The sequence below is a fragment of the Microcebus murinus genome, chromosome 20 (genome assembly GCF_040939455.1).
Source record: "Microcebus murinus isolate Inina chromosome 20, M.murinus_Inina_mat1.0, whole genome shotgun sequence".
Classification (NCBI taxonomy): Eukaryota; Metazoa; Chordata; class Mammalia; order Primates; family Cheirogaleidae; genus Microcebus; species Microcebus murinus.
Window position 1 is genome coordinate 23,618,789 of NC_134123.1, and position 21,473 is coordinate 23,640,261.

The 21,473-nt window shown below is 52.1% G+C and overlaps 1 protein-coding gene across 1 annotated transcript in view; it reads right to left on the reverse strand.

The window, feature by feature from the left end:
* CALB2 (calbindin 2) overlaps positions 1–21,209 on the reverse strand; it is a 31,285-nt gene extending 10,076 nt beyond the window's left edge. Inside the window, exons 1-4 of the mRNA XM_012742668.2 lie at positions 21,025–21,209; positions 9,400–9,476; positions 6,300–6,389; positions 4,254–4,334 (exon numbers count right to left, since the gene is read on the reverse strand). Coding sequence (XP_012598122.1) covers positions 4,254–4,334; positions 6,300–6,389; positions 9,400–9,476; positions 21,025–21,118 — 342 coding nt within the window. The 5' untranslated portion in view covers positions 21,119–21,209. The remainder of the gene's footprint in view (positions 1–4,253; positions 4,335–6,299; positions 6,390–9,399; positions 9,477–21,024) is intronic.
* Positions 21,210–21,473: the final 264 nt, after the last annotated feature.

The following is a 21,473-nucleotide window of genomic DNA, read 5'->3' on the forward strand; positions in this document are numbered from 1 at the left end:
GTGGGGGCTCAGGGCAAGAGGAAGAACCTTCTGGAAGGGGTAGGAACAGACTTGGTTGCTCTTCCCTGCACGACCTCCTCCATCCAGCCATCATGATGCATATGGCGGCCTCGTCCAATGCTGAAGCAGAATTGGTAGTGCCATCAATATTTTTTTAGACTACTCCAAAGCCAAAGCCACTCCCCTACCTTTCTGACAAAAATCATCCCATTTCTTTTTAAAGGCAACCACCCATCTCCCACTTTCAATCCATATGGTCCAAGGGAGGTTGACCCATCTTCAGAGGTAGGTGTGTGACTGGAACACGGCCAATCAGGTCCCTCCTGGATCTCATGCCACCCTGGTTCTGGGCTCTGATCTGGGTCCTAGTTAGTTGCTGCATGTATTGGATCCCTGCGAGGGATCAGGGCATAGCCTGCCGGCCACAGAATCTAAGGGCTTGGGCTTTATCTCTTTGATAAAGAGAAGCAGAGTTTCAGCAGATGACAAGGGTCTGACCACTTCCTTCCTCTCTGTTCTGGCCATCTCAGCAGAAGCAGACATTACACAAGAGAAACAAGGAAAAATAATTTTTGTGGTTTTTAAGACACATGACAACTTGTTCACAGATTCTTCTCCCTTCCAAAGGGGGAACCTACTTCCCCTTCCTTGGATTTGGGCTGGACTTAGTGACTCAATTCTGAATAGAATAATATGGCATATATGACAGCATGTGGCTGCTGAGACTAGGTCATAAAAGGTGTTGCGGCTTCCTTCTTGCTCTCTCTTGGACCACTTGCTCTGGAGGAAGCCGGCTGCCATGCTGTGAGGACACTCAAGCATTCCTACAGAAAGGCCCAGCAAGGAACTGAGGCCTCTTGTCAATAGTCATGTGAGTGAGCCATCTTGGAAGCGTTGTGTCTTCCGGCCTCAGTCGAGCTTTCAGATGACATCTGGCTCGAGATCTCATGAGAGACTCTGAACCAGCGCCACCAGCTAAGCCGTTCCAAAATTCCTGACCACAGAAACTGTGATATGACACATGTTTGTTGCTTTAGGTGGCTAAATTTGGGGGTTAATTTGTTACGCAGCAATAGATAACTAATAGGTAACTAATACAATGGTCCTAAGAAAATATGCGTGTATACAACTGCTCTGAAACCCCAGCCTTCTACGCAAGCCATCTGGTGGGGACAAGGGAATGCCATGAGAGAGGAAGGGACCCGGGGATGGTGCTGCCTGTATCTGTGACAAAGATCTGCTCCCTGAAATCTTCGGGTTTTTTTGGCACTTCCTATTTCTTAGATTTTCTTTCAAGTTTTGTTTCCCTGACTCTTCTTTCCTTCTCCCCCCATCCCCAGCTCCAAACTGTAGCCCTGAACACCAGCCACACTTGCTTTTCTGAGAGTCAGCAAACACTAATCCTTTCCCTAATTTTTCTTTCCTGACTTCCTCACTTCTCCACCTCACGTGCCCCTTTTATTGTCAGGAGTGTCAGGATATTTCCAGGCTACTTAGATTTTATGCAAGGGTCTTTCTTTCATGCCAACAAACAAGGCTGTGTAACTTTCATGGTATATTAGTGCTGAGGCTCAGAAAATGTGGTCCTGATTTTTTTTTTTTTTTTTTAGAGACATGAGAAAATCCAAGCAAAAGGGTACACTTGTACTGTAGACAACTGAGGTTGATGGTATTTGATTAGAAGAGTGTCTTTTCTCTGGGGAAAAAAATTGCTTTGAGTTCCATCAAAATACTCCTTCCTGTGCCCAGAAAGGTGGCCCTTGAAGAGGTACTAAGAGATTTGTGAGGGTTTCCAAATATGACTTCCTCAACAACCTGTGCATTAGAATTTAGTTCATCTCTGTTGAGTCTCAGAAAAGAAGCAGACACCCGCTAAGTTCTCTAAAAGGTCGATGACCTGAAGGGACCCCTGTCCCCACACAGAGCAAAGCACCGGCGGCCACCTTTCCAGCAGGTCACCCTCCCCCTCCCACCTTCCCCCTCCCCCCTCCGTCCACCCCGCCCCCACGCTGGCTCTGGGCTCTCCCGAGCCTTCCCTGCCCCCTAGCCCTGCTCGCTCATGCATCTATCCCCAAGCGCATCCTCATTGTCTTCTTATTCAAGGACAGGAGTTCAAGAGACCTGCGCTTTGTGAAATCTCAAAGAAATCCTGAGGCGCCGATAAAATTAGAAGTTAAGATGTTGTGCAGAGCCGCTGGGATGGGAACTACCCCAGCGCACAAGGTTTTCAGGGCTACCGGGACCGTTTCATGCTTCTGGTTGATAAAATGGAACACATGGGCACGCCCAGGAGGGGACGGTATTGTACACACATCGGGGTGGGATCCCACAAAACCTGGCGGGGGCGTTTGCGCTGCAGTTATGCTGGACCTAGAAGGATAGAGGCACATGGGAAGTATCTGCAGAACTTTCTCTCCCAGACAGGCCAGAGAAGGACTAAGAACACAATCTAGAATGTCAGTGACCAGCTTATGGAATCTTGCCACCTCGAAAAAAAACCTGGAGAAAATCCTTTAGAGCAAGCATCCTCAAACTACGGCCCGTGGGCCACATGCAGCCCACCAAGGACAATTATCTGGCCCGCCGGGTGTTTTTGCCACCCCTGCCTGTCCTGCTTAGCAGCTGACTCGTCCCGGGCCCACAGTGCGCATGTGTGGAATGTGCGCCGCGCTCTCCAACGGCCCTCCAACGGTCTGGGGGACAGTGAACTGGCCCCCTGTTTAAGAAGTTTGAGGACCCCTGCAGAGGACCATAAAATTCAATCTGTATCTGATCAGGCTGCCACTTCAAAAAAGGGACTCTTCCACCCTGAGATCGAGTCCCCTCTAGGCGACTTTCTGTCCATTAGAGGAACTCACTGGCACGTGGGGCTCTGGGCTGGCTCTCCTGTCGTTTTAGGCAGTGACTCACGGAGAGTGGATTACCGGTGGCTGGAGATGGATTTAGCCCAATGAATGGCAGTGACAGTCACATTGCAGGACAGCCATGGTTTATCAGAGCAGGCAGTTTGTGCAGCAGATGCAGGTTGAGTTTCACTCTGAGGGACACATACACCAAATGGCTTTGGGGCAGAGTCCCACAGAAAGGGCAAGAAATGGTAGTTTGCTGGGCATCAAGATAAGTAATATACTTGGTTGAACTGTAGAGAATTTCCAATTATCGTAAGTAAAACGTTGTTAAATATCAGCAATTTCATGTGGTTCAAACTATCAGCTGACTATTACTCAAAAGACCCTTGAGTTTTAATGTCACATTTTACACGAGGATCTCAGTGAATTTCTATTGCAAAGAGGGTGATGTCCATTTTAAAGGGGGCCACGGAAGCCCAGACCACAGTCAAAGAACGAATCTGGAAGATTCTGGAAACTGGAAATTCTCACCGGGCTTTTTTGGCTTCAGATGGTACATAAGCCCGCCCTTCCCAGCCTGCTCCTTGGCACTCTGACTTTGAGGGACGCTACAGTTATCATCGGGTGGGCGGAGATCTTGGTGCCAAACTGAATGAAATGGGTTTCTTTTACTGGAGGGTTTCTCAGGCCTGTATGTAATACGCAAATGTCCACAACGAATTCCCAAAAGGCAGATGAAAGTATTTCACCTTTCTGCATTTCCCAAATGGACTCGACCCCAAGCTTCCTTCTTATGTTAGTCCCCACCCTGTAACATGCACACACACCACCTGAGCATCTTGTTAAAACATAGGTTCTGCTCCAGTGGGTCAGGGAGTCTGCTTTTCTTTCTTTCTTTTTTTTTTTTTTTTTTTTTGAGACAGAGTCTCACTTTGTTGCCCAGGCTAGAGTGAGTGCTGTGGCGTCAGCCTGGCTCACAGCAACCTCAATCTCCGGGGCTCAGCGATCCTACTGCCTCAGCCTCCCGAGTAGCTGGGACTGCAGGCATGCGCCACCATGCCCGGCTAATTTTTTGTATATATATTTTTAGTTGGTCAATTTATTTATTTCTATTTTTGGTAGAGACGGGGTCTCGCTCAGGCTGGTTTCGAACTCCTGACCTTGAGCGATCTGCCCGCCTCGGCCTCCCAAAGTGCTAGGATTACAGGCGTGAGCCACCGCGCCCAGCCTGGGAGTCTGCTTTTCTAATAGCAGCGTCCCAGATGACCCGGATGCTGCTGGTCCACGGACCACACTTTGAGTAGCAGAACCCTAAAGGAGTTTAGCAGCCCCCTGGGGACCATCCCCAGGCAGGGGAGGAAGGCAGGTCCCAATGTACACAGAGAGGGCGACACTTGGCCTCACCTCCATGAACTCAGCGCTGGAGCCCACGTGCTGTCTGAAGCAGAGAAGGAAGTTCTCTTCGGTCGGCAGGATCTGCGCCAGCTGTGGGGGTACAGAGAGCGACACCAGCGTTACAGAGGGACCTGCTGGGGGCAGGGCAGACCTTCCTGTAGGGAGGACGGGAAGAGCCAGTTGGTGAGGCAGCGCGGGAGTCACATTTGCTCCACTGTCCTTCCTTCCTTGGGAAAGGGGCGGGTAGCCCTTCAAAGGGGAAGAAGGATGTTCCGAGAAGTGCTTCTGGGTTACCCCACCCTAGGGTAGGAGCAGCTAGATTCAAAAAAATACTTAAGAGATGATGATTCCCTGTATATAACGTTCTGAAAAATGCAAACTAATCTAAGCAGGTGGGTGGTTGCCTGGGGTAAGATGGCCTGCACCAGGATAGAGGAAACTTTGGGGGGGGGGGTGAAAGAAATGCTGTATCTTGATCAGGATGGTGATTTCATGGCCTAAAGTCTAAACTCATGGAATTTCACAAATTAAATGGATGCAGTTTATTATACACACATTAATACCTCAATAACTTGGTTTTTAAAGAATGCAAGTACTCTACTGCAGCAAACATTGCCAGCTGCCCTCTTAAGTGGCCTTCCTGGTTTCTAGGCTCCTAGATTCTTGGGTTACAGGCAAATCCTGATTAGTCCATGTGAGTTAACAGTGGTCATCCTACCCCCTTGCCAGTGGTTGGCTTATAGGTAGGCATGGGACTCCTTTCTGGCCAATGAGATGTGAGGGGAGGGCTGCAGAGGGTACTTCTGGGAACAGCCTTGACTTAAGAGGGACCCTTTCTGCAGCTGGACATGGTTGCATCTGGATGTGATGCCTGGAACCGCTGCAGCCATCTTGCCACTAGCCTGAGGGGTTTTGGGGCAGAGAATAGAACCAAGAGAACTGCAGGCTGGAGCCAAGCCTACCTTCGGCCTTTCTGTTAGGAGCTTCTCACAGTGGTAGACTGTGGCCCACCAGACAAATATGGCCCAGGGATTGTTTGTAAAGTTTTATTGGCACATGGCCACGCCCACTTACTTGTACATCATCTGTGGCTGCTTTTGATGGCAGAGTTGAGGAATTGTGGTAGTGACTGGATGGCCCACATACCCTAGAACATTTACCCTAATCTGTGAGAAATACCAAGCTAGAGCTGTCGAATTGGGGAAGTCCCACTGGTCCTCTCCTTGCCCAGAGAGGGGCACCCTGCATCTAATGATTGATTGACATGTGGGTACAACAGACCACGCCCCTTGCCTCAAGGTGGGACCCCTCTGTGGCACAACCCAACTCCAGAGTCCCCATGAACTTAGGCCAAGGCTCGGCTCCAGCTGAGATGTCACCCCCGCCTAGCTCCCGCCCCACCCTTTCCTGATGTCTTCTCTTCCCTTTTCTGGAAAGTTCTCTCTCAATAGGTCACACCCACTGACACAGGCTGTGCTTCTAGGGCACCCGACCTCAGGCAGCATCCCAACCTATATACCGTGTGCCACCATCATTCTTGATTCCCAAACTGATTGCCAGAAGTGTTTGGCATGCATATGTATATGTGTGTATATGTATTTGTGTACATGTGGATATATATGTGCATACATAGTATGTATATGCTATATATATTACATATGTTAATTTATGTAAATTACCTATGTAAATTATATATGTGTACATGATATATTTATAAACTTAAAAATGTTGCCTTTAGATGCCTTTAGGTGGGGCATGGACCCCCTGTTCCCCAGCCTTCAGTTCCTACTGTCCTAAGCTGGGCCCATCACATGGTTGCAATCCCTGTTGGTTCCTGAGGGCACTTAAGCTCTCCAGCTCGGTCTTAGGTGTAGTTTGTGGCTTCCTCTTTCCTTCGGTGACACACAGGAAAAGCCCCACCTGCTCTCTTTGCTCAGCCCATGTGCTGGGAGCTTTAAGGCCACCACCTATCCCGATCCCCGGGAGGATGCTCGTGCATGGGAGAGGGGACACAGACCCTTCCCCCATGGCGGTAAACCAGTACCCGGGACTCACCTCTGCCATCTCGATTTTCCCGTCCGAGTTCTTATCGTACTTCTGCATGAACTCCTTCATCTTCTCCCCAAAGTTGTCGCTCTTCGACATCTGTGGAAAGGCAAAGGGGGCTGATTTTGGTGCTGCTGTGCCCCATGTGACTCTTGATCTCAGGGCGGCGGTCTCAGAAATCATCTCGCGTGCTGGATAAGCGGGCACGAAACCGGGTTGTGCCGACACTCTTGAGTGATCAGGGCTGCGTCCTTTTCCTTTTCAAGATCCTTCCAAATGGAGTCATCTCTTCTTGAAGTCTCAATCACGTCATTGTCAAAGGGGGACAGGACATGGGGGTATGCTCTGTACCATGTAATTAAACATGCCCGTCTGCTTCTGAGATGGTTTAAACCACAACTCATCAGAAGGGTATGGACTTAGTCCCATCACTGAGATGCAAGAACTGAGACCCACATTTTACTAAGGCAGCTTGTACTAGAACCCAACTTAATCCAGTTGGGATTAAGTTGGGATTAACCCCCGATAGGTTCTAAGCACCCCACCACAGCAAGGAGGATTGCTCTTTTTCCTCTTTATAGACTAACTGGAAAACCCACTATATATATATATATATTTTTTTTTTCTTCTCTGATTTCGTGCGAGGAGGAATATGAGAAGAAAGTCATCACATAGCTGAGTAGTAATTTAAATAGTCCATTCAATTATTCTGACTGCTAGGAAGCAAAGAACTTAGAAAGTTCCTTTAGTCCACTGTTGCCTATCTCAGATATAAGACTCTTAAAGTTCTCAATCCTTTCCTTGCTTTGAGATGCTGGTGATTAATTATTTGTGTTGAGGAATTCTTCCTCGTCCCTAATCGATGATGAAGTCACCTTGGGTGGCTGATGCTACACCTGAACTTGGGTGTTGTCTTCCAAGGCAGCTGTGTGCTTCCTAGGATTGGGCCAGGGGAAAGAAATTCTACCCACTCTGGGAGTCTTTTCTGAATTCCTTCTATTGCTTTTTTTTTTTTTTTTTTTTTTTTACCATTGGAATGAACTGGTATCAATTTGTCAGCATTTATTTCTTTTTTTTTTTATTTTTTATTTATTTATTTTTTTTTGAGACAGAGTCTCGCTTTCTTGCCTAGGCTAGAGTGAGTGCCGTGGCATCAGCCTAGCTCACAGCAACCTCAAACTCCTGGGCTCAAGCAATCCTCCTGCCTCAGCCTCCCGAGTAGCTGGGACTACAGGCACGAGCCACCATGCCCGGCTGATTTTTATATTATATATATTAGTTGGCCAATTAATTTCTTTCTATTTTTATGGTAGAGACGGGGTCTCGCTCAGGCTGGTTTTGAACTCCTGACCTTGAGCAATCCGCCCGCCTCGGCCTCCCAGAGTGCTAGGATTACAGGCGTGAGCCACCGCGCCCGGCCAGCATTTATTTCTTTATCAATGTTTCTTTCTTTCTTTATAAATGTACATGGTCTGATCTCAGGCACTTATCATAAAGGTGGTTACCCTGTTTAAGTTTTACAGCGGCCCCCATGAGGTTGGTGGCCCCTCTGTTTCACACAGCAAGGCAGTCCAAGATGGCTTCCCTTGAGGTCACGCAGACCTCAAGTTCAGAACTTGAACTTCTAGCTCCTGCATCTAAGGCCAGTATTGTGTCTACCGTAGAACAGCTGCTCTGAGAACCAGTTCTGGCCGATGTTGGTTGGGATCATTGTTGACAGACTCAAAAATCACCCCAGTGCCATCTGAGGAAGGGAATGACTGAGAGAAGCGTTTTAGATTTGAAGCACTTCATAAAATCACACTCCTCCACCGAGCCTGTGATCCCAGAATCAGTTCTGAAGCCTGTGCTTTCTGGCCTCATTATCCTAGTGGTGCGGGCTGACTGGGAGAACTGTTGATAAACGAATCCAGGGATCACCTCCAACCCTCTTAAGCCCAACGCTTTGACCTCCTTCTCATTGGGGCGCGCTGCCGAGCTTTGAACCAGCAGCTCACCGGTGGATTTGTGACTCATCTCTGAACTCCCTGAAGAGTTGCAATAAGCTGTAGTTGCAATAACTCTTCAGTTGCTCCCTGAAGAGTTGCAATAAGCTATGGATTGGCCAACAGACATGCAGCAGGGGAGAGAGGAGAGACCGGCAAAGGACCCAGGGGAGCTGGTGGGAAGGGGTGGGTCTGATTCCATATGTTCTAGAACCACACATGGGGACCACAACAGACCAGCTCCAATCCCCTTAGCTTTTCGATACTTTGAACACCTCCCCCAAAAGGCTCTAGCAAATTCAGTAGTGCCAGGTTGGAACCAGAGGAAACAACATTCCTGTCATTAAGGGGCTGGGACGTCTTCCGGAGTCACTTCGGGCAGGCTCAGAAGGTTGTGACGCCTCCACAAATGAGGCCAGCCAATGCCATCTGGTTCAGATACTGGCTCAGAGCAATCCCTGACTTTTCCCTGGGTCCTCACTGTGGATTCGAGTCTTTGTTATTCTAGAACAGTGGTTCTCTACTGAGGACGAGTCTGTCCCCACCCTCCACCCAGGGGACATTTGGCAATGTCTGGAGATGTTTTTAATTATCACAACTTGTAGGAGGGTCTACTGGCCTCTCATGGGTAGATCCAGGGATGCTGCTAGACATCCTACAATGACAGGACAGCCCCTCCCCCCCCAACAATGAAGTCCTCGGTCCCAAATGTCAAGAGTGGAGAGGCTGAGAAACTCTGGTCTAGAGTGGAGGCACTTGCAACCTCCTAGGCATCCATCCAATCTGGAGTCACGACACTTCTCATCTTAGGGAGGCCATGCACTCTGTCCCCAGGGGGAAAATACCATTTACACATGCACAGATACAAGGCTTTGCAGTTTGGAGGAGGGTTCATCAATCCCCAGGGCCCATTCATGAACACCCCTCGATCCCAGACCCAAAAGGTGTTAAGATAAGGTACTCTTAGGGATCATTCTAATTTTTAAATTTTTACAAAATAAAAGAAAAATGTTAGGTATCAAGCCCAATGCTATAAAGGCCTGCTTATGGGAGGCATAACTTGGGACAGACAGTGCTCAAAACCGTAGGTCAGGGGGACAGAATGAGAAAGGGGCTGGGCTTACCATGCCAGAGCCTTTTCTTGCCTTCTCCAGCTCTTGGAAAAAGTTTTCGAGTTCTTTACCTTCAATATACCCATTTCCTGTAAAGACAGAAAAAAAAATCAATTAAAACCTCAGAGATAAACAGTAGGACTAACGAGGGTGGGGTGGGGATGTCAACAGCTTCATGGAGAATGTCTTCTCTCCACTGGTCCACAAGCAGGCGTCCCGGCCACCAGTGTCAGGGCCGTGGGTCCCACCCTTGGGACGTCTGCACCCATCGAGATCCAAGATGCACGACAGCGTGTCCCTGGGACATGCACGGACAGTGCGAGAGAAGGACAGGAGCTTAGGGCAGAGGTGAGCAGAGCCCGGCGTCTGCGGCACCTGTCCATCACCGCCTGGGCAAGTGCTAGGTGTCACAGGTGTGGCAGGAGGTGGGTCAGCAGCGTTGAGCGTCATCTGCAGGTGGCAGGCCCCTGGCAGAGGCAGAACTGGGGTTCAGAAGGTGTAGCGGGTTGGAGTGTTCTCCCCAGAATCCTTGCCCACCTGGAACCTCAGAATGTGACCATATTTGGAAATAGGGTCTTTGCAGATGTCACTAGTTAAGATGAGGTCATGCCGGATTGTGGCGGTCACTAAATCCAGTGGCTGGCGTCCCTACGCAAAGGCCATGCGAAGACACACAGACACACGGACCAGGGCCCTGTGAAGATGGAACAGAAACGGGAGCGACGGGTGTACAAGCCAAGGGGCACTGCAGGTGGCCGAAAGCCACTAGAAGCTAGGAGAGAGACACGCACAGATTCTCCCCTGGAGCCTCTCGCAGGAACCAACCCTGCCGACACCTTGATTTCACACTTCCAGCCTCCAGAGTGTGAGAGAATAAAATTCGTGCGAAGTCACCCAGTTAGGGGCACTTCGCTGCAGCTGTCCTGGGAAGGGAAAGCAGAAGGGCCCAGAGAAAAGAGAACCGCAGGGCGTCTGTCATGGGATGACCCCCGCCCAGACTGGGCCACAAGAATCCAGGATGGAGGGGGCAGGCTCTGAGGTCTTTGGCTGCACATTCGAACCCGGGTTCTGCTGTGCTTACCAACGGCGTGAGTTGGGGACAGTTATTTGACCCATCCCGCCTGTAAAATGGGTTACTATAATGACATGGGATTTTCGTACGTGAAGCCACACAGTCCCTTATGAGTGCGCCACCAATGTTGTTATTGTTTGAGTTCAGTGGCCAGAACCCTTGCACGAAACGGGAATGAATTCGAGGAAAAAGTGAAATGGTTAGAAGTGGGTCCCAAGGTCAAAGCCTGACTGGCAAGATCACGTAAGTAGTGACAGGTCCTTTAGGTGCTTGCGCCTTGAGCCCTGATGGCCTAGAGTCCCGGGCTGAGCTGCGTCCGTGGCCAAGGTCGCCGGTCTGTGCTGGGACAGGGAGGAGGCATTTGTGGAGGGGACCCAGACGTGACTAAGGCTGTGCTTCCCACACCGAGCTGTGTACTGGAGTCTCCTGGGGGTATTTTAAAAATGTGGCTATCTGGCTTTGACCTCCAGACATCCTGATGCGATGGCTTTGGCCTTGAACTAAGCATTGTGATTTTTTTTTTTTTTAAAGCTCCCCAGGTGATTTCACGTACAGCAAAGTTTGGAAACCATTGGCCTAAAGTCAAGTTCCAAATTTGATCTAAGGCTGCTCAGCAAGATTCCCATAGAGGAGATTCAGCTGGATCGGGAAGAGGGCTGGGAGCTTTCTTCAAGTGCAAATGGAATCGCAAATGGAAAAAGAAAATAAAAAAGGAGCCTTGACCCTGGCCTTTGGAGCATGGGGGTGCCCCACCCCTCCTGAGAATCTGAATTCTGAAGAATAAATAGAGGCAGCCTCCAGTGGATAAGATGCGACAATAAATACGGTATGGTGAGAACCGCATGAGATAAAGGATATATTTTTGTCTGCAGGGAAGAGGTGTGATTGTAATGGGAGTGAGACTTGAGTTCCCTTTTACCCTGGGATGGGCTGGTCGTCTGTCTTCTAGATTGTTCCGCAAAGCTTCTTGGGAGGAATTTCGGGAGCGCATGGTGCCCGTGAGGTCAGCTGGAGTGGGGAGAAAGGCAGAGGGAGAAGGGCTTTCTGGCCAAAAAGGCAGAGCTGAGTTGGAGGAAAGAGTCATTTTTCTCTCCCTGGTCACTCCCTGGGTTAGTGTTAGCTAGGGTTAGGGCTCTTCTCCCCTTGCTCAGGTGCAGTTTCCTCTTGACTGAGAAGGCAAAGTTCCATCCTTGTCCTTGGAGGCTTTGTAGAGTCAGACAGGGAGGCGGAAAGCTGAGCTCAGCTCTGGGTCCACCTGCGGCTTCCAGAAGCCCAAGGCCAGGCTAGGTGGTGCGGGGCTCAGAGCCGGCACCGCGCATGAGCGTTGAGGCTCAGCGAGGCAGAAGCCATGCCCAAGCGTGTGTCTGTTTCACTAGGGCATGAGGAGGTGGCTGAAAGGAACTCGGGGGTGGGATGGGGGGTGGGGGCAGCATGATCTGCTTCCAAGAGCAGCTGCCACTGATCTCTGAACAGCGCCCCCGGCCACCCACCATCCCTCTGTCGGGCTCCCGCTTGGCGTGACATCCAGGGCCCTCTGCGATTCTTCTCCAGCCCCTGACCCCTGACTGTTTGGGGGTCAGCAGAGTGGCTGCCCTTCTTGACAAGGCACCAACACCTGGCTCTCTGGTTCTTCTCCTACCTCTACCATACCCAAGCTATGTGGCGTTGCCTCTCTGAACCTCAATTTCTTCATCTATAAAATGGGAACAGTCACAGTGCCTTCCTCCCATGGCTACATTGAAGATTAATGGGATAATAATACTTGCAAAGTGCTGGTGCCCAGTGAGACTCAGAAATGCCAGTAGAAAGTACCCTCTCGGCTGGGGCTGGAGCCTGGTGCCCTGGGTGGGAACACCTCAGCCCTGGGCTGCTTTCTTTAGGCTGGACAGATTTGGGGGCGCAGAGGGAGGACAGAGCAGGCAAGGCCAGCCCCGAGCTGTGCCCCCCAAGAGCAATCGGAACTGAAAGCAGAAAAGTGGAAAAGCACAGACCCGTAGGGGCCACCTTTTCTTTGGGGTTTTTCTGGGACTTACAAAGAATAAGTATTTATTTTTACTCCATCTTGTTCTGGAAAGGTTTGAAGGAGGGTTAACAACCTCAAGAAAGTCAGACAATCAGCCAGTGCCTCTCCCAGCAGGAAAGTTCTGGAGGTCAGTGACTCCTGTGCGGATGGGATGTCTTTAACTTTTCAAAGCACTTTTGCCCTCTTTCTTTGCTTTGGCGGATGATTTGAGCCCTGGCTCTGGGTACTTGTGGCTTGCTGTGGTGGGGCAGGGGGGATGGTGACGCCCAGGATGTGGCCCCTGCCTTCCATGTGGTCACAGGCCTTCCAGAGACACAGCCTTCTGGCAGAGTAGCACACTTTCCTGGTCACAGAAGAAACTGAGGCACAGAGAAGGTAAGCAAGTTGCTCAGGATCACACAGCAAGCCAGGAGTCAAACTGGAGTGCCCTAATTCCTGCTCCGGGCTTCATCCTTTCATTCACTCATTCACCGAAGCTTGGCCGAGCATCCACGTGCCGTGGGCTGTGTGTGAGGCTGGGGGGACCAAGGCCAGCTGGGGGCTTATATTCTAACGGGGGTGGGGGAGGGCCAGGCAACCAGTGAGGAAATGGATTGGAACACGGTGTTTCCAGAGAGTGCCGAGGGCAATGAAGGAATGACGCTGGAACAGAATGGAGACGAACTTCCAGGGCTACCTGGCCGGGATGGGCAGGCAAGGCCTCCCCGGGAAGCCCCGGCAACTGGGAGGGCGCAGAGAAAGGGAGGAGTCAAAGCAGGGACAGGGGAGGAGGCCCGGAGCTGGGAGGGTGGCACTGGGGAACGCAGCCCCTCCCCGAGGCAGGCTTGAGTAGCGCTGGCAGCAGGAGGGGCAGAGGCCGGTTGAGTCCTTCCCGCCATGCTGGGGATCCCCCGTCCCCTCTGTGCACCCCAACACAGGGACAGAAATGTGGTTCCACCCAACACGCATTTACTTTTTGAACTGAGCAACAGTTCCATGTTGTGCCCAGTGCTCAGGGAGCTATGACCAAGTTCTAGACTCGGGCCATTCCCCAGGAGCATGCAGTGCTCTGCTGGGGTGAGGAGGCAGGGGCCTCGGGGCCCAGAGGGGACCTCCTCGCCACTGGGAATAAAGCAACCCCCACCCATCTCCCAGGAGGACCTATCTTGGGGGGCTGGGGCAGAGGATGGGTCGCGAACATCCTTCTAGACGGTCTCTTTTTCCATGACCCTCTTAGTGACAAGAGCAGTGCGGCGACTGGCCACCAAGCAAGTCTCATGTGGATGGGCGTTGATAAGGACGTGGTTACCATAGTAACCATCACTCTTGATCAAACCACATCCTGGGAATATTAGGGAGAGGGGGCAAGAGGAGAGCCGGGGACCCTGCATCCTTCCTTAGTCTGCTCTTGCTGCCATTCCTCACCACTGCTGTGCCTCAGTTTCCCCCAAATGAAAGCGAGACAACGCTTCTTTACCATCAGTCTGCTCACAGACCCTTGGAAGGCCTGTTTGAAGGATGCTCCAGCCCACAGTGGAAAGAGACCTGCTTGTTTCTCCCTGAGGCTTTTACGTACAGATTTTCTAAGAGTTGAACAGGTAAGAGGTGTGGCTCTCTCACCAGCTCTATGCCTGCCTCTGTGCTGTTGTGCAAGTCAATCTCTCGGAGCCTCAGTTTCTTTATCTCTAAAGTGGGCACAGCTGTTTCCGCCCTCTCTACTTTATAGAGTTATTGTGAGAGCTACCATACGAGGTTACGTTGTGAAAGCAGATCTCACATTTGCAAAATGTGAAAATGCAAAAATCTCACATACATAGCAGGCGTCATCATTTTTATACTCTCTCGTCTTAAATACTGTGAATCAATCCACGGGTGTAAACCCTTCAGCCCAAAGAGTCCCAGCACCGCTTCTTCCTTTAGACGACTGGTTCTCAGCCCAGGCTGTGTATCAGAATCACCTGGGAAGATTGTAAAACCAGGCCCAGAGTTTCTGATTTAGTTGATGCGATGTTTTTAAAGCTCTTTTTAAAGCTCTCCAGGGCGTTCGACGTGCAGTCAAGGTAGGACTGACTTTAGGGCAGCGTGCTGAGAACTACAAGGTACGTAAGGATTACCTGGGGGTCCCATTACAGTGAGGATTCTAATATGGTAGGTTTGGAGTGTAAGGGCTTGCTGTTAGGAGTGTGGTCTGTGGACAAGGAGGGTTCGAATTACCTGGAAACCTGTTAGGAATGCAGAATCCCAGACCCCACCCTGGACCTACTGAATCTGGCTCTCTGGGCGCGGCGCCCAGCAATTTGTTTGTCTCGCTGTCTTGGTGATTCTTCAACACGCTAGAATCTGAGAAGGGCTGGCTCAGTGGCTCTCAACCTGTGGTCTGGCCCGTCGGTGGCATCAGTGTCACCGGGAGCTTGTTAGAAATGCAAATTCTTGGGCCCCGCCCAGGGCCTATTGAATAAGACGAGTCTCTGCAGGTGGAGCCCAGAGCTCTGCGGATTAACCTGCCCTCCAGCACGCCCAAGTTTGAGAACCACTGATGTCCCCACCAGCGCGCCCGTCTGTGCGGCACTCCACGGCGCCCAGGTCAGAGATGTCAAAGGAGCACAGTTTTCCACTTTCCGCACTTTCTTGTGAAGCTGCACGAGAAAGTGTCCGCCAGGCCACTTGTCTGTCTGTCTGGAGTTAAAATTTCTTGAAAGGCAAATCGCCTTCTAGCCTCCAGCCTGGTCACCCTCCAGGATGGTCAAATCCCACGCTTGAGGGCAAAGAATTGGCTTCCCCGGGCTCTGCCCCGGTATTACTACTATTTTGCATGGTGCACGCCACTTACAAAGAGCTTTTCTCTGTCCCGCCTCATCTTCACGGCTCTGCCGAGTCTACAGTTACCAACCCCATGTTGGGAGGGAGGAATATGAGGATTTCGGGGTGCAGGAGAGTCAGCCACACTCACTCACTAACAGAGGTCCTGGACTAGCCTGCTTTCCTTCTGTCATCAGAGGGACAGCCTCTGTGCAGATCTGTATTTTTCTTGGTCTCTCTCTCTCTCTCTCTCTCTTTCTCCTCTCTCTCCTCTCTCTCCTCTTTCTCTCTCACACACACACTTCTTGAAGTGTCTCTTGGAAAAGAAGAATAAGCCCCAAAGCAAACAGCCACCCGATGCATGTTTGGACACTTGAATTGCAATCTGTGTTTGTGAGCGGTGCTGATTTGGAACGGTGGCTCGGGAGCTGGGCTGGGTCCCTGAACCTGTGGACATCTGGCAGCCTAGCGCTGGGCTGCGTCCCAGGCACAGGGGAGGCCAGAAGGACGGGGCAGATTGGGCAGGAGGGGGGACAGCAGAGAGCCAGAGAGGAGCGGGGGAGGCTGAAGCCAGATGCCCCAGATGGGCCTGGCCTGGGGAAGGAGGGCTCTGAAGCAGCCAGCAATGGCAGGAGAGCCACTGTTCTTGAAGAGCCTCCTGCTGCTCTATTAATTCCGGCTCCCTCGGTATTGGAGTAGATTTCCCTGAGGGGGCTCCTGAGCCCTGGAAACCTCCCCTAGGGGCTCAGCTAGTAAAACCACTAAAGTCTAGAGGGGAATAAACAAGTGGATTGGGGCAGGGAGACGCCTGGGACCCGCTGGGCTGGTGGCTGCCCTGGCAATGCGGGCGGGTGTCTTGTTTGTGAAACGTGTCCCCTATGCCGCCTCCCTGGGGAGCCCCGGCTCTGCACAGAACCAGCTGCCGCCCCGGCTGGTGCAATGACAGTCCGAGAGGCAGGGCGATGGGCACGAGATCCCTCCCAGAGGCCCTAGGGTATGGCTGGTGCACCTCGAACACGCCACGACCCAAGGACACGGTTAGTGAAATAGCCGTGGAGTTGGGGTGCACGCAGGGGGAGGGTGCTTATCCCCAAGGCCCACCCCGGTGGGGCAGGGGCTGCTCTTAAGTGCCTCAAATCCTGGCATCGTGCCACATCCCACCAAGATGCGCACAGAGCCCCGGAGATCCACCAGCAGGGTTAAAGGCAGGCCCTCCCCAGGCCACGTTGGCCTTGGTTCCCAGCACCAGACCCTGTTGACTTTAATGGGCCACGAACCAATCGTTTTGATAAATCCAATGATTTATCTTGTGAATAGCACCATTATGTCGCATCGTAGATGTTGTAGTATTTATGTAAATACTTGATGTACATCATGTATTTTGTCACCCTGTTTTGGTGTGGGTCCCGTTTTAGCTTTCCAAGAGCCCCCCCCACCCCCCATAGTGTTCCACCACCCGGGAGCCCCTTGCCACCTGTGAGAGGCGCCGCTGTTCTGTCCTTCCCCCTCACCCCTGACTGGGGACAACAAATCAGCAGTGACCATCGCTCTGGGAGAGCCTGCCTGGGCACTGTAGTCGGGCCGGTGGTCCTCGGGGATGTGTGGGCTTGGAGATTACTTCTGTTGGGGCCACTGGGTTTTGGAGGACAAGGACAGCAGACTGGGAAGAGCCTTCCTCAGCCCTCTGTGGCCCGTCACTATTTCCTGTCACAATTTCCAAAGTCCCCGAGTGCTGGGGACCTCAGTGGCCCACATGGATAAGGAACAGGACTCAGTCCCTTTGAGAACCCCTTGCTTCACCAGGGCCATTTGGAGGCGGACAGAAGCCCAGAAGATTCTGGGCAGATTCCCCCACCTGGAGATGCACGTGTATTTCTTTCCCGGGGAAGGGGAGGTGTCCATAAACTTTATTTTATTCTTGTATCTTTATTGTTTTGCTGCCTACGCAAGAAACACATGCTCTTGTAAAAAACTGCAAACACTACAGAAATTAGAAAGTAAAAGAAAGTGCCCTTCAATTTTATCTTACCCACTCTTTGGAGAGAACCACTACTGTTCGGTTTTATTCTACATATTATCTAGCATATGCATGTCACTAATAGTAAACATGGGCTTATGCTGTAATTGTGTTCTGCTACCATTTTGAAAACTATCTTAATAATGCATCTTGGACATTGTCCCCATGTCACTACCAAAGCCACATCTCACTTTTATTGGTTGTATACTATTCCATTGTAGAGATGACCATGATTTATTTTTCTCTTCCCTAGTGAAGCATATTTCTTCCCCCCTCAAATTTTCAGAATTCCCAAGAACTCTGTCATAGACCCTCTCGTTCCGATAACTGTTTGCACATGTCATATGTCCATGTCGGCTAGCATACCTGTGTAGACTGTGTTCTTAGAAGTGAGTGGGTCTTTCTATTTGGTCTTAGGAATATCCATTTACCTTGGGGAGAGAACCCATCTTGTCCCTACGCTCCTAGTTGCTTCCAAGCGGGTAGTAAAAGCAAAGGCGTTTCTTTTCTAAGCCACAACTTTGCTCCTCGCAGATTGTCAGTAGAATAGGAGCCTGGTGGCTTGTCTGGTCAGAGGCACACAGAGAGGGCAGCGTGGACTTGGAGCTAGGCATTGCTCAGCCACCTAGATCTTGCAGGGTGAGAATGTTCCTGATGACGAAGTGACCAGGAAGGTACAGAGCAATGGGCTCAGACATGTAATGCCATATCAGGGTCACTCAGAGCATGGAGGTGACATGAGGAAGAGCCCCAGACCCCACGGGGGTCATAGGGTGGGCTTGGCTGTCACCTTCTCTGCCTCTGAGAAGCAACACCTGAACCCTCCCGGATGCGTGGCCTTGGCTGGCCACTGAGGGGGGGTCAGTGGGGTCGTACTGGCGACCAGGAGACTGGGTTCCTGCCCGCCCCTTCCTGCTGCGCTGTGTGATCTTGTGAAAAGAATCTGCCTCTTTGAGTCCCAATTTCTCACTCTCCAAACACATGCTCCTTCCTTTCTCCATCGTGAAGCTAATGAGAATTTTGAAAATAATCTGACTCTTTGGGCAAAGGCACCAAGATCATGCCTCCTTCTCCTGCTGTGGAGTGGGCTGAGTGAAGGGTCACAGCCCGCACCCCACCCCCTCTCCTCCGGATCCAGCTTTCTCCCAAGGTCTCCTTGTCTTTGTTTTCTACAAGAGTCCAGAAGGGGGTGGGGAGGCGTGCCCGCTCCCTGGTGGCTGTGATTAATTGGGCTCCATCGTGCTCTCTCTGGGGGCCTAGTGAGCTGCAAAGGAGAGTTCTCCCAGAAGTCTTTAAGCTCGGGAGCAGCAGGGGACTCTCAGAGTTGGGAAGAAACCCCAGGTTGAAAACAGAAGCTAGAGTTGGCAGGACAGAGGCCCAGATGGGGCTGAGAGCAGCTCAGGTGGAGAGGCGTTGGGTCACCTGCAGGCGTTGGGTGCTCGGGAGGGGAGGGCTAGGCAACGAGGGCAGTCAGGAGTGAAGGTGGCCTGAAGCAAGATGGCCTGAAGCTGAATTCTGGATCCTTGCGTGGAATTCCAGTTTGGCTGTATAAGGATTTTCCCCAATCGCCTCTCTTCCATGTCTGGCATTTAATCCATGGTCCCTCCTTGAGACGTCCCTGAGCTGGGACCCACAGAGGGCAATGGGAAGCCCAGAGGACAAGGATGCAAAAAGCCAACACCAAGCTGCCCCTTCACACGGGAGCAGGAGTTAGGCAGGCACCATGGCTTTGGAGGGCTTTAAAGACTCTTGGGTCGAGTGGTAGCTAAGCTATATTCCAGCCAAGCCAAGGACCCACCTTTCCAAGATAAAAGGAAGTGCCCATCAGCTCACAGGCTGGGTTGGGGGCTCTTCCTGGACAAATGGAAGGGAGACTTATACCTATCATTGTGGGGGGAAAAAACCCTCTTCCAACCCAAGAAGGTGCCCAGAAACCGGAGTAAGGAAATAGCGCTGGCCGGGAACCAGCCTGGCCACTAGCTTGCTACACGACCTCGGCTAAGTCACTCCCTGTGTCTGTTTCCTCATCTGCACAAGGGAAGTCGTGGTGCACCCAGCAGCACCACAGTGCAGGACTCAGGAGGGTGCAGTTGTGTTTAGAAAAGTACAGTGTCTCGGATCTGCATGCTTATTGAGAGCGCTATTGGTTGTTCACAGGAGTGCGGGGAAAAGTAGAAGAGTGGAGTCCTCTGTTTATAGCTGACTCATCTAGCAGAAGGCCAATGGTATAACCTTGGCCGCCTGGTAACTTTCCTTGAATCAGGCAAGTCTCTGGTGCAGATAAACTGGCAGGAGCATCCTTAGGGAATGTGCATGTCATCTGGAATACTAAGAGGCTGCAAACCTATTATAGCCCTTTTTACCAAGGGAGTTTTATGGCACGAGCTGGGGATTGGAAATACAACCCCTTCTTGGCTCCATTTTACAGATTTAACAACATTCCCACCTCCTTCAGTAATTCACAGACATATCACAGTCCCAAGCCAGGTATTCAGATGCCCAGTCCTCTGTCCCTCCAGCTTTCTCAGTGGGCTCCAAGGAAACCAGATTTCTCCATTAGCATCCCCAGTCATTAACCCCTGCCTCCCCATGGCACTCTGGGCAGAAGATCTCTGATTAGCCACCTCCCTGAGGTGAGGGAGGAAGAATGGAGTGAGCCACCATCTGATATTCCCTCTGTTTCCCAGCCCCCTTGCTCTCAACCCCAGGATAAACACCCGAGCCACCACCCTGCCAACGGGGCTGAGATGCCAGAGCATTTTGGATGCCCATTTTAGAACCTCAGAGACGGAAGTCAGCTCACTTGTATTTTCTGGAGTGATAGAGGAAAAGTCTAGTAATGTTATAAACCTCTAAAAGGGGGGGGGGGGTTGGTCCACCCTTTATACTGAAGTCAGGCCACCACAGACCCTTTGGATGACAGTGCTGGGTGCTACCTCCAAAGGCCATTCAGTCTGGCCCTTGATTTTGGGGTGAGTCAATGTCAAGACCACGCAGAGCAAAGAGTTGGTCACCGAGGCATTGAAGATTATCTCCCCCGCCCCCAGGGAGTGATCAAAAGCACCCTGAGGCAGATGATCACCATCAGGGAGCAGGTTGGGGGCCAGCCTTAATCCTGAGCCCGCCACACCCACTCCCACTGTGGCCGGGAAGCCCACATGACCGTGGGGAATGGCACATGGACCAAGGAGGCCCAGGAGGGTGTTCAGGGTCCCACATGCCGGTCTCCACTCCTGCTCCCTGCCACCCAGGCCCGGGTGGCCGAGGGTTTCCCTCCAGGATCCCGCAGCGTGTCCCAGCCTCCAGAATGGTGACGGGGCTGACGGGGCACTCCATAAAAGGGGAAGAAATGAGTGGGCTTCTGAGACCTGTGGCTGCAGCAGCGGAAGGCAGGAGTTACCCTGCAGGGAGAGGTGGGGACACGGCAGGGGGAATCTTAGGGAGCATCTCCAGCCCAGGCCTCCTCTCTGGGGAAGCGCCAACTTGCCCAGAATTAGGCTGCAAAAGCGGGTGGGCTCTGTGTCGTCTCTACGCCAGGGAAGAAAGTTACTGGCACTTGTCACCAGAGGCAGCCGGATGTCTCCCAAACTGGAGATCCCCCCCTCTCCCGACTCCAGCAGGCTCTGCGACCAGAACACACACCGTGGGGGTCAAACGTCCACCTGCCCGCATCCAGCAATGCCCCCTGCCCCTCCACCGCAGGTCCCCTGGGCGCCGATGGGCACAGAAGTTGGGAGCTTTACTGACCGTCTGCGTCAAAGTGTTTCCAGATCTCCAGGAACTGGGACGCCGTCAGCTCGGCCAGGTGCAGGTAAGGGGGCTGCTGCTGCGGGCCAGCCATGGCGAGCGGCTCGGGGACCTCTGGCAGCACCGCGCTCGCTCGCACTCGGCGCCGGCTCTGCTCGGGCTGGGCTCCCTGCCCGCGCCACGCCGCCCTTATATACGCGCCGCGCCTGCGCCCGCGCCCGGCCGCCGGCAGGGGGCGCGCGCGCTCAGGGAATCCGGCCGGGGCGCGGCGCGGCGGGGGCGGCAGCGAGGGGCTCGGCCTGGGTCCCCCGGGAGGCCAGCGCTGCGCGGCGCCCGGGCCGGGACACTGGAGCCTCTTTGGAGAAAATGGGACAGAGGCTGCCCTCGCCTTCCCTCTGACCGTCTCGGGTGCAGCCACCGCGTCTTACTGCTAGCAGTTGCAATAATAG